Source organism: Chiloscyllium plagiosum, chromosome 20 (assembly GCF_004010195.1).
Source record: "Chiloscyllium plagiosum isolate BGI_BamShark_2017 chromosome 20, ASM401019v2, whole genome shotgun sequence".
Lineage (NCBI taxonomy): Eukaryota > Metazoa > Chordata > Chondrichthyes > Orectolobiformes > Hemiscylliidae > Chiloscyllium > Chiloscyllium plagiosum.
The window spans coordinates 40,170,722-40,183,438 of record NC_057729.1 but is presented as its reverse complement, the minus strand read 5'-3'; the positions used below and the strand labels follow the sequence as shown (position 1 = coordinate 40,183,438).

Sequence of the window (12,717 nt, the reverse complement as noted above, 5' to 3'; positions counted from 1 at the left end):
GCAAAAACAAAACAAAGGCTTTTGATCGTCAGTGCAAGAAGCTTTGGCGTGCAACAGTCGTCAAACATAATGGTTGCAAATATCCGCTGGCTGCTGCTGTTCTGGGGGGGATGCGTGGAAGTTTGACAGGAGTGGAGCCTTGTGTAAGTATGTGTCACATTGCTGCTGGGCTGCAGCTCCAGAGGCAAGTTGTGATTTCAGGTGACGTCAGTGTCAGGTCGTTTCCGGGGTGAGCTGTCAGGGTTTGTCAGGAGTGGAGTCAGCAGCAGCATTTGCAATCAGGATCAGCAGCAGGTAGTGAGTGAGAGAGAGGCAAAGCGAGCGAGAGCTTTGTTTAACTGCGCCACGCTGTCCTCGCTGGGGAAAGACGAGCGGAGCAGCAGCACTACACACGCGCAACGTGCTCAGCACTTTCCTCCTCCCCACCCCTAAACAACCCCTTCACACTTTTATATGAAGCTACAAAATCCAAAGTCTCCCGTTCGACAGAAACTCTAAAAAAAATATAGAGTGGAGCAGGATGAAAGCTGCGAGGAAAGGTAAGTGAGGTGTGACCTTGGTGCAGTGTGTTTGGCACATTGTCAAAGCGCTTGGCGTCCTGAACAATAGGACAGGCTGGAGGTTGCTGCTAGCTGTGTGTGTGCTTTATTTTGTTTTTGCTAGTTTATTTGGAATTTTTTTTCTCGCTCTTTCTCTCTCTCCTTTCAGACCGACTGAATCTGTTGGAATGGGGAGGAGGGGATTCCGTTTGAATCTCTATTGTGTGTATGTGTAAGGGGAAAAGACCCATCTGTGTGAATGAGTGAGTGAATGCGGAATGGTTCTACAGATGCCTCGCTTGTTAAAACAAAAAAAAGAGGGAAGCATGGCATCTTTCTCAACAGAGCTCACAGTCGGTTCCTTTCTTTTTTTTTAATTCCTGTCGCATCCAGCCCCTAAAACCTCTCTGTGCAGATGTATGTGTTTTTATTATTTATTTTTAACCAACGAAACAGTTGTTCCGGGAGGGGGAGGGGGTAGTGTTGGAGGAATGGAGTTCAGCAGAAACTGGGATTTCTTGACACGAGGTGTAATGGAGAAAGTTTTTTTTTGTCTGTGGTTTTCTTTCTCCCCGTCCACTCTCCCTCTCTTTCCCCCCCCCCCCCCCAACACACGTACAAAAACAAAGTTTATTTTAAGTTAGCCAACTACCTCTCGCGAATGTTCATCTGACAGATGGGCTTAGTTTGAGCTGGGAATACCCTTCTTTGCAAGTTCCTCTTCCACAGCAACAAAAGGGACAGTGTTCAGCCACTTGTCGATGGCGGCAAAGTTTGTCCTCTGCTTTTTCACTTTATTATTACGTGCATTTTGTTTTTTGTGGGGGAATGTTGTTTTGGAAACAGTCTTTCAACAGGATGGTGGCGAGATAGATGTTTGCTCTCACTCGGAATTAATTGAAGATTTCCCTTCTGGCAAAATAAAGGAGTATATTTTTCTTTTATTTGCAAAGAAAGAGAAACTTGTGTAGTGGTGGGAAAGTAAGGAAATTCGTTCCTTTTCACTGCTTTGCCAGAAACTTTGAAACTTGTTTGTTCCCCCCTCTCCCCCCTTTCTTTCCCCCCTGCTGTTTTAAAGTGGGATGGGGGACGATGTGGGTTTAAGGTGATGATCTGCCTGAATGGCTTTGTGTTACAGTTTGTGATGTGTGAGTAATGCTTAGTTACTAACGCTGCACTGTTGGCGTTGCTTCTCTCTCTCTCTCTCTCTCTGTGCCTGTGTGTGTCTCCCTCTGTGTCTGTCTGCAGCCTTCACCAGTAGCCAGAGGAGACCAGGGGACTTAGCCATGTCAGACAGCGAGACGGGAGAAGACGAGGGCAGCAGCAGCAGCTTGATTTCCGACATGGCTCATTCCAAGAAGAGGAAGAGGCATGTGATATTTTCCAAAGAGTCGGTGAAAATCCTGCGGGACTGGCTGTACGAGCACCGACTGAACGCCTATCCATCCGAGCAGGAGAAGCTGAGTTTGTCTGGACAGGCGAATCTAACAGTATTGCAGGTAAGGGAATCTGCTCCCGCTGCTGTTTATGCATGAGGATTGTTTCAAGGGTATTCCGTGCCATTTGCAGCCTTGTACCTTCCCCACTCGCCCCCACCCCCTCTGGTTTTTTTTCCCTGGTTGAGCAGTGGCCAGCTCGTGTTTTGAATGTTTGGCTGAACTCCTGTGACATGGAGGAGTGTGATCTTTCATCTTCCCAGCACCCAGCTTTAAAGCCACTGTACTAAGGACGCTTGTGGTACAACGGTAGTGCCCTTACCTCTGGACCAAGGGGCCAGGGTTCAACTGCCACCTGCTCCAGGAGGTTTGTAATCTCTGAACACGTTGATTACACGATATCCTTAAAGATAAAGGGCGGAAAAACAGTGTGTCAAAGCTGGTGTGTCATAAACGAGATGCTTATCATCAGGGGGAATCATTAAAAATAATGGATTTCAGGTAAACTACTCTGACTGTTAGGATTTTGCAGGCATGTTTAATATATGGCAAACCCCAGTGATGACAAAACAGGTTTAAATCTGGCAAAAGTGAGGACTGCAGATGCTGGAGATCAAAATCAAGATGAGAGTGGGTTCACCTAATTTGCATATAGCTCATATAGCTTTGATGATGTGTTGTTCTGGGGAGTCATACATCAAGTTGGACTGTGGTCAAATCATGCTTTTACAATCTCTCATGGCCGTGAAATTCAAGCAGAGAAAATAGGAAATCGAAATGCAAGGAGGATTAGATTACTTGGCCTTCAAGAACGGGGCTGTGAAGCTCAAGGGCAGCAGGTTAGATATCCATGCTGTATGGTCCTGCACTTTGAAGGACGTGTCTGCAGAAAGGGTTATTGAAATACTTGAAGTCATGCATTGTGAATAACCACAATCTGGAGTTTGCTGAAGAAAGCTCCTTAAGGGGAATTGGACATTTTATTTCCATGTTCTACATGTGTTCGTCTCACAGAATGGATATTGCTATAAGTAGTGCAATATTCTAAAATTTGTTTTGGGCTCAAATGTAATGAGGGAGTATTGCACTTAAAATTTTCATCTTTTTGAAGGATTTTTGTGTAACCTCTCTTGACACACTTTTAGCCACTAATGTTCATGTCTGGAATCCCCCACCCCAACCACCGCACTGCCCCTTCTCCTCCATTATTTACTCTGAACCTGACTCGTAGATATTGCTGACAGCCTCTCTTTTGACCCTGCTCTTTCTCCTCCATTTTAGTAATTTCTTGTTTTGCTTGTGATCTTTGTTTTGCCTCATCTGTCTGAACATTAAGGTGTTTGCTTTTGTTGAAACTAATATAAATGTAGGTTATTTTTATTATTGCTATAGTAGCTTTTAAACGTGGCTTGGCTTGGATTGTTGTTTATTCGTGTTGAGTGTTTCCTAATACTGGTTTTCTTTTAAAGAGAGGTATTGTAATATAGTTCTGGCTTAGTTCCAGCCATAGAGTGTGACAGTGTTAGGGTATTTTGGGGACATACAGCTGATTATTGAAGCTGTTAGTAAAAGTGAAACCAACCAGTTCCTACATGGAGCTCTGTTGCATGGTCTTAGTCTTTGTGATTTCTTGTGATCAATCTAAGCTTTTTTTCTTTCATGTGGCCCTATTAACTTTACAGAGAGCTGTGACTGAGACTTAATGGACATTTTATTATAGACCAAAGCAGTAAAATAGATCTTTAAAGTAGTATGGAGGCATGTTTATAACCAATTTACTGAAAAGCATAGGATAAAAACAAATGTTTTGTACACTCATGATGTCTTTGACAGTCAATGTGCAGCAATTCAAACATTAAATGCCCATGTTGGTCTGGAACCTTGTTACGAAAGCCATTTCCTGTCGGTGTTTGTTGCCTGTGGTCTCGTCTGTCTCAAAGGAGTTAGGAAGAGACACTCCTTTTGGTGTTGCTTATTGCAAGATTTAACTGCCTGGAAAACTAATTGAGATTTTAAATGTAAACGTGCATCCAAAACAATATTTTTAAGTTTGAGTATTTAGTTGTTTACCTGTTTGATGTCATTTCACTCGTCTGTCTGAATGAGTCAGCCCTTGACAAGCATTACCACAGTATTTAAATACATTTTAAAAGGGATCAGAGGGTGGATTCATCAGAGAAATTGAATCCTCTTCTTTATTTTGAAGGATAAACACCAAAAAAAACAGCTGTATCAAATTTCTGTGTGTGCTCAAGGTGTGCAGATTTCAAGAGCCACACTAAATGTGAATGAAGTACTTTTTCTATGCTGTGATCAAAAGTTGACTTCACGTAAATAAGTTGTGAACGGCAGATGTTGAGTTAGGATATCTCATATTCCCTTGTAAGTATGAAGAACTAAGCTTTCAAATTCAGGTTACATTCACCACATGTCCTAATCACACAAGGATTCATTTCCACCAAGCCCAATTTTCCATTGGATACACATCAAAGATATGTAAACAAAAATGAATGCATAGGTACTAAATGCCTGAGAGATGTTTGATTTAAAAATAGTAGATTGCTGCCTTTTATAGAGTTGCAAAGCAACAAAAGATTGACCTTTAAACAAGTGTATCAATTTGCCATTCATGATGATGCCAGTTACACAACTAATGGTGTTGTGAGAGGAGTCTGTCATTGAATAAATTATATCTATGTTCAAAATAATGTTGCATGAAATTGTGATGGCCTCAAAGCATGCAAACTAAACTTTTTGAAGTGACTTGTGCAGATAAAAGTTTATTGTTTATCAAAATTGTGGGTCTGTTTTGTGCCAGTCACAATGCAACCATCACTTGTACTGGGGGGGAAGGAAGAAGTGTGCCAGCTGTTCCTCTGACTTTAATACCCTACCCTATCCTTTCCTGACCAGCAGGAGCTGGAAACCCACAAATACTTGTTAAAACCACAGAAACTTGCCTTACCAATTAGCCCCAGGATGGTGTCCCTTTAGCCTACTTCAACACAAGCAGTGCCTGAGCAGAGGCCTAAAGTGGACAGGCAAAGTGAAATGTGATTGCATCTGAGCAGTTTTTACATTTGTGTTCCAGGCTAACCTTGAGTCACATCTTAGCTTTAGCTAGTTAGCTGTTTTGAAAGTGGCAATTATGTTACCTAAATTAATGTTGCAATATTGTTTAGTGGGCAGCCTGATTTGCACTTGTGGTAGCACCTAATCTGAATGGTGGTAGTGACACCTGCAAATCAACAAGTGTGGGTTCAAGCCCATTCTAGAGATCAGCGCATAATCTGGGCTGGTCCTGTGGGAGAGCTTTTAGAAGCGACATCTTTCAGATTAAGCAATAAGAGGTCACAACTGTATAGTGCAAAGCATGATTCATGCTGTCAATCAGAATTTGACATGTAATGAAATATTAGAACAGAGGGAGATTTTAAGGAGGACTATAAAAGTAAGTAGGAAAGTAGAGAGTTTAAGGGAGGAATTCCAGAGTTTAGGATAAGGCATCTGAAGGCCCAACTACCAGTGTTGGAATTGGGAATGTGCAAAAGGCTAGAACTGGATGGGTGCAGAAGTTTGAGAATTGTGGATTTGAGGAAGTTACAAAAGTAGGGTTAAGGTGATGGAAGGATTTGATATTAACAATGAGAATTTCAAAATCGAAGCATTGACTTATGCAAACAACAATGTGTTCAAGTATGGCAAGTAAAACAGGACATGCTGCAGGTTAAAAACAGGCAACCGAAGTTTGATTGTTCACGTTAATGGAGGTGAGAAGGTGCCCAGCAGATTATTGAAGTAATCGTGTCGAGTTAGTAAAGGCATAGTGAGGGTTCCAGTGGCAGATGAGCTGGGGTGTTTGTGTTGCATTTGCCTGAGTGACTGAAGGGAGGGAAAGCGCATCTCAAACCAGATGTAACATTAAGGTTGAGAATAAGCTTTTTTGGCCATAAACAGTGGGCAGAATGAGGAATAGAGGGAGAAGTTGAATTTATCATCCAATATAAATTTAGTTGGTGGGAATTTCTGTTTGGCTCATGGTCGTCAGACAGGTAGCATGACAAAGCAGAGTATAGCGATCAAGAGGTGATAGTGCGGGTGCAGTCAACATGTATGTGGAATCTAACATTGTCACCAAGTGTAGAATGCAGATGAGATGTAGGAATGGAATCAGAGTCCCTTTCTTTGGGAGCCTTTAGCGGGAACAGCAGCAACGCTTATTTGGCCGTTACTGGTTAAAGGAGAGTGCAACAGCCAAAGGCAGACCTACTTAACTGAGCAGTGAAGGAGTAGTATTGGAACAGGTTAACATGATCAGCCATAGGCGGCCGGGTTCAATTCCCGCCTCAGGCGACTGACTGTGTGGAGTTTGCACATTCTCCCCGTGTCTGCATGGGTTTCCTCCGGGTGCTCCGGTTTCCTCCCACAGTCCAAAGATGTGCAGGTCAGGTGAATTGGCCATGCTAAATTGCCCGCAGTGTTAGGTTAGGGGTAAATGTAAAGGGCGACACGGTGGCACAGTGGTTAGCACTGCTGCCTCACAACACCAGAGACCTGGGTTCAATTCCTGCCTCAGGCGACTGACTGTGTGGAGTTTGCACGTTCGCCCCGTATCTGCGTGGGTTTCCTCCGGGTGCTCCGGTTTCCTCCCACCATCACAAAGATGTGCAGGGTCAGGTGAATTGGCCATGCTAAATTGCCCGTAGTGTTAGGTAAGGGGTAAATGTAGGGGTATGGGTGGGTTACGCTTCGGCGGGTCGGTGTGGACTTGTTGGGCCAAAGGGCCTGTTTCCACGCTGTAATCTAGTCTAATCTAATCTAAAAACAAAGGCTACACAAGGTCAATAAGGATGAAGAGGACTAGTTAATATAACTACTAGGAGGTCATTGTTAAAACCAAAAGCACATCTGCCATCTTGGGTCATTACTAAGCATAAATTGCACCCTTTTCTTCTTAAGATTAAAGTGCCTTTTTCATTGTTGCCATGTTACTGAGTCACATGATCTCTTTGTACCAACATTGGTAGTAACGTACAGCTTAAGAGGCAAATCAATACAAATTTTGTTCCTTCCCTATTGTTTGTCAGTTCTCCAAATGATAATACTGTTGCAAGATATTCACTTAGAGGTGTTAAATTTACAACAAAGTTACAGTACAGATTCTGACCAGTGGTCAAAAAAGAGACATGCAAATGCTAAGGCCCATTCAATTCAGACAAGTGCAAATACCACACCTTATGATCAAGCCTCTGCTCTGAGTACTCTATTTAGAAGGCATTCTGTTGGAAAATCTTGTATATAAATCAGGATAGAAAAAAGATTTTAGTGTTGTGTTTGCCTTGTATGCCTCAACAGTGCTAGATATATTTGCTTATATGTTTTGACTTTCCTATCATGTTATAAGTAGCTTGAATAGAATTCATCCTTTTCATGGACTTTGAAAGTCAGTGTATAAAGGAGTGAAAAAGTGGCTTGTATTGATTACTCTCTGCTGCCATGAAGCTTTCTCTGTAAAGCAGTGTAGAAATAAACTGAGTTTGTATGCTCACTGCAATTCATGCATTAATATTTCAGAACACTTCTTGGCTTGGAGTGATGAAGTATACATGCCAGAAAGATTATTGAAGCTATGTAGGAATATAGAGTTGATGTTGAGGTCAGATCAGGAATGATCTTGTATGGCAGAGCAGACTCGAAGGGCGAGTGGCCTACTCTAGTTCCTTGTTCATAAAGACCTGGGTTTCAGCTCAGGGTAGATTTAGTATTAATCTTTGGGGTGCCATGGTGCAAAAGTATGTTTGGCCTCAATAAATGCAAACTAGGGATGGCCAAGAAAGACAGACAGGGTTTCCATGAGTGATTTCTATCTGGCAATCACATCTGGAAAGTGCACAAGTGGGGTAGATCGTTTATGTCCTTGCCAATGCTGTCTCCCCATCCCATAATTGAGGTTGCATGTCAGTATTATCTTTGGCTTCTGTGTGAAGGCAAACCAGTTTAAGCAGTGAATAGAGAACTGTAAACCAATCATCCCATAAAATTAATTGGCATTTTTTACAGATATGGAAACAACAATTTTTAGACCAGTAAATAGATAAGACAATGCACCAGTCACTATATCAAGAAATGCAGAAATAAAACAAAGGGCTTGATGCTTGTGGACTTCCAGTAGCCTCCTTTTATTCTGTTCTCTGTTTTATTCTGTCCTCTGTTGTTAAAACAGCCTGAAGCATAAGATGCCTGCTTTACCAAAGGGAAGCAGAAACTGCAAATCCTGAGAGCCACTTTTCAAAGAACCTTAGTTATAAATTTAAAGTGTGATTTCAAGATCTCTGTGGGGTGGCTGTTCTGTTGTCCAGATGGGCCTGTTCTTTTGACGTATATTGCTGTGTTCACTCTCACATATATACATACACACTGCAGCCTGCCATGCATCTGTGTCCCTGTGATAGATTACTTCAGACAAAATGTAGACTGCTGGGAAGTAGACGTCAGAGGTGAATCCACATCCTGTTTACCCTACAGTTTCCAAAATGCATTCTCTCACAAATCCTGCCCTTGGTGGACTATCCATTCCTGTTTTTGAACGCATTTGAAATGGAGAATTCAGTCACTACCCTGCTTAACAAAAGATGGGTTGTATCAGATGTCCACTCAGCCATTTCAGCATCTGAAAAGATACAGTAAAGTGCACATAACACTGGGACGCTTCAAAAGCAGCATTTCAGTTGTGGATTTCAGAGATCTTGTTGGATTCGGGCTGTGTCTGGAGAGATTCACCTGAAAATCTTAAAGTGAGGCTGTCTCTTATCCGACATTTATGTAGTTGGAATCTGAAATTGATTCATGTTGTTCATACTTAATCATAAAGGTGGCACTAATATAAAGCATCACTGAAATAGAACTAAAAGGAATGTTTCTTTTTGAAAGGAAAAAAGAATTGCATCAAAAGAAATCTTGTCTTAATCCAGGATAGCCTGCAGCACATTCTTTTTCGAAGGCACTGGTGAATGATCTTACTGCAACAGAAGTCTTGAGGTTTCATTCCATCCTTACCCAAGAAATTGCTTAAATCTTTGTCCCTCAGCATGATTTGTGGGGGGAGGGGGAAATGATCACAAGACCATTAGATTTTCTTAATTATTGATTTAATTGCACTTTACTGTTGGCAGTAAAGATATTTTCTGGCATGATAGCTCGGTTTCCTTTGGGACCCCCACTTCTGTTTTTCAGAATGTGAGAAGGTCTACTGAGAGGCTTTGAGTAATTGCAAGAGATCCCCGCAAAAGCATAAAATTACTAATTTTGTGATCTGCGCAATCCCACACACACACCAAACAATTTAGATGTGTAAAATAAATTGAAAAATGCACAATTCTACTTGAATCCAATTTTTCCAATTTGCTGCTGAAGTTTGTGTGTGACCCTCGACAGTGACTGGCAGGTTGTGGGGTAAATCACAACCGAATCCAGTCCTATCACCCGATAATCATCGGGAAGAGGAATCCTGGCCTTTTCATTTTTCCACTTCCAAAATCTCCGGCTGAGATCACTTAAAATAACATACATCATAGAATCATACAATGGTTCATTCTGTGCTTCGACATTTAAGTTAGAACATCTGCACCAGTGTTTTTATCCACCAGCTACAGAATCCCATTCTATTTGTTATATATACATTTCAGTGGAATTTGTCAAGCAGATACCTAAAGCGCTTTTAAAGGACAGAAGCAAAAAATATGACAATAAGGATCTACTTTGGAAAGAACAACAAATTTATTAAACATCTCTAACATAATGTTCACGGCACTTGAAATGAGGATCATAAAACAAAGTATGACACTGATCCACATATGGCAATAGTAGGTCAGATAACTGAAAGATTGAACAAGGTGGTAGGTTTTAATAGGGGGTCTTAAAGGAGGAAAGCAGGGTAAGAGAGCTGAAGAGCAGTAGTAAGGGAATTACTTGGGGCTTAGATCTAGTTCACCAACAGTACAGCAATTAAAATTGGGAGTGCACAAGAGTGCAGAATTAAAGGAGCATGGACATCTTGGAGGGTTCTAGGTATTCTCTCCTTAGAAACTGCTGTACATTTCCACTATTTTTGATTTTTATTTCACCTTTTTCATTTTCTTCAAAGCAGCAGCAGTTGAATGTTGGAGAAAAAAACCCAGCAACTGCTGGGAACGCTTAACAGGTCAGTTAATATTTGCTATGAGAGCACAAGTCTACGTTTGTTTTAGGGAATTTTTTGATTTGTGTGACCAAGGTTGACTTTCAATATGCAGTACCAACTTAAGCATTTTGACTGCAGTAGAGACTCTTTTGAAAGTTTCACAATATCTGATTTTTAGAACTGTTTTGTCTTAGCTAACACGATAAAATCCTGCTTGAAAGTAAATAATTTTTAAAATTAAAAATAGTAGCCAACTGCGTTGGTGAAGGTGACTTGCATACATTTGCAAATAGTCAAGACATGTCAGACAATTTCCAACGTTTTTTAAACCCGCTTTTATATTGAGCAAAGTGCCATTATCAATATCACTGGATCTTGCCCTAGCCAGTAGTCATAGTATTTTAAACATAAAAATAACATCATTTTAAAAATGAAAGACTATGAATTTGTTTAAAATTGGAGCCAGTTGTCTAAGAATAAAAGAATTAAATATTGGAAATCTGGAATCGTATCTTCAAAAATAATTTTTTTTAAGTTTGATTTTGCAACCTTATAAAAACCCAAAGCAATGTAATGTAACTAGCATTCATGGGATGTAGACATCACTGACTTGGCCAGCATTTATTACCCATTCTTATTTGCCCTGGAAATGCTGAGATTGAGCTACCTTCTTGATCTACTGAAGTTTTTGGAATGTGGGAGTATCCACAGTGTTGAAATTCTACAAAGGCAGTTCCAGCATTTTAACCCAGTGACATCAGAAGAACAGTGATATTGTTCCAGGTCAGGATGGTGTGTGGCTTGGCAAGGAGCTTGTAAGTGGTGGTGTTCCTATACATTATTTGCCTTGTACTTGTAGCTGGTAGAGGTTGCGGATTTGCAAGGTGCTGGCAGTGGAGCTTCGGTAAGTTACTGCAGATGGTACAGCTGTTACTATGCATTGGTGGTGAAGGAAATGAATGTTGCAGGTAAGGGGCAGCATGGTGGCCCAGTGGCTAGCAGTGTTGCCTCACAGCGCCAGAGACTCAGGTTCGATTCCAGCCTCTGGTACCTGTCTGTGTGCAGTTTGCACATTCTCCCCGTGTCTGTGTGGGTTTCCTCCAGGTGCTCCAGTTTCCTCACACATCCAAGAATGTGCAGGTCAGGTGAATTGGCCATGCTAAATTACCCATAATGTTCAGGGGTGTATAGGGTAGGTGCATTGGTCAGGGTAAATACAGGATAATAGGGTAGGGGAGTTGGTCTGGCTGGGTTACTCTTTGGAGAGTTGGTGTGGACCTGTTGGGCCGAAGGGCCTGTTTCCACGCTGTAGGATTCTATGATTCTAGGTAGAGGATAGGGTGCCAATCAGACAAAGACACGAGAGAAGGTGCAGAAAAAAAATTTACAGGAGTCCCTGACTTACGAATGCTCATGGTTACTAATGCAATCTCATACAGTGTGTAATTTTCAAGATCCAACATATGAATGCTTTCTGGAGTTACAAACAACTACTTTACATTATCCTGCATTGTGTTCTGACTTGGGAACAAATTGACTTGCAAACAGACTCCAGAGCGGTACCTGTTCTGGATTGGTTCCAAGAATGAGGAATTTCAATTGCATGGCTAAATTGGAAAAGCACAGCAGGCCAGGTAGCATCCGAAGAGCAGGAGAATTTGTTTCGGGCACAAACCCGGAAGTGTCAATTCTCCTGCTCCTCTGATGCTGTCTGACCTGGTGTGCTTTTTCCATCGCCACACTCTTGACTGATCTCCAGCATCTGCAGTCCTCCTTTTCTCCTAGATTGGAAAAGCTCAATGGTTCTCCTCCGAGAAGGTTGAGAGGAGATTTAACAGAAGTTCAAAATCAGAACGAGGTGGGGAGAACTGTTTCCATTGGCAGAAGAGAACCAGAGGGCACTGAAACAGTGTTTGCCCAAAGAATCGAAGGTGACTGTTTGTTTGAAAGAGTGGGGAAGGCAGATTGAATTGTGGCTTTCAGAGGGAAATTGGTCAAGCACCTGAACAGAAATTAGCTGCAAGGCGATGCTGAAAGGACAGGGGAATGAGACTAACTAGATTGGTTTTGCAGAGAGCTCTTGCAGGCTTGATGGGCCAAATGGCCTCTGCTCTGTGCTATAATCATTTTATGTCAATAGAATCAGCAAATTCTAGAAATGCTTGATAAGTTGTCGCAATATTACACCGAGGTGAAGTAATATTTTAGATGCACAGCCATATAATCAGCACAAGGACATTTCTGGTGAATACCACCTGAAATATTATTAAATCGTAGAATGAGACTGCTCAGAAGGATACCGTTTGAATTATTGTGCCTATGGCAGTTCTGTGAGCTATCCAGCTGCTCCTACATCTCTGCTTTTCTCCCCCATATTCCAGTTTTATTTTGTCCCTTCCAAGTGTTTATCTAATTCTCTTGAATATTTTTCTTTTGTTTTGCAAGTGCTGCTTGACTTCTGTATCTTTCCAACATATTCTGTTCTTGTTTGTAAATATAAAGACTGCTGGTATCAGCCACCAAACTCATGAAGGTTACAAAGAAAATGCACACCTGCCAATCT

At 41.6% G+C, this 12,717-nt stretch overlaps 1 protein-coding gene and 1 long non-coding RNA gene across 7 annotated transcripts in view; one reads left to right on the top strand and one right to left on the bottom strand.

Annotated features, from left to right (window-relative positions):
- Positions 1–12,717, top strand: part of LOC122560194 (homeobox protein TGIF2-like) — a 33,589-nt gene that overhangs the window by 13,160 nt on the left and 7,712 nt on the right. For 2 of the 6 annotated variants that reach the window (XM_043710591.1, XM_043710592.1), the window contains exon 2: positions 1,788–2,038. In XM_043710591.1, the coding sequence (XP_043566526.1) occupies positions 1,788–2,038 (251 nt within the window). Of the gene's footprint in view, positions 1–180; positions 540–1,015; positions 1,068–1,143; positions 1,312–1,355; positions 1,521–1,787; positions 2,039–12,717 lie in introns of those variants that run through there. The other 4 variants (XM_043710589.1, XM_043710588.1, XM_043710594.1 and 1 more) reach the window with 4 other exon arrangements.
- Positions 3,776–12,717, bottom strand: part of LOC122560195 — a 61,039-nt gene continuing 52,097 nt past the window's right edge. The window contains exon 3 of the long non-coding RNA XR_006314691.1: positions 3,776–3,975. This is a non-coding gene — a long non-coding RNA (uncharacterized LOC122560195). The remainder of the gene's footprint in view (positions 3,976–12,717) is intronic.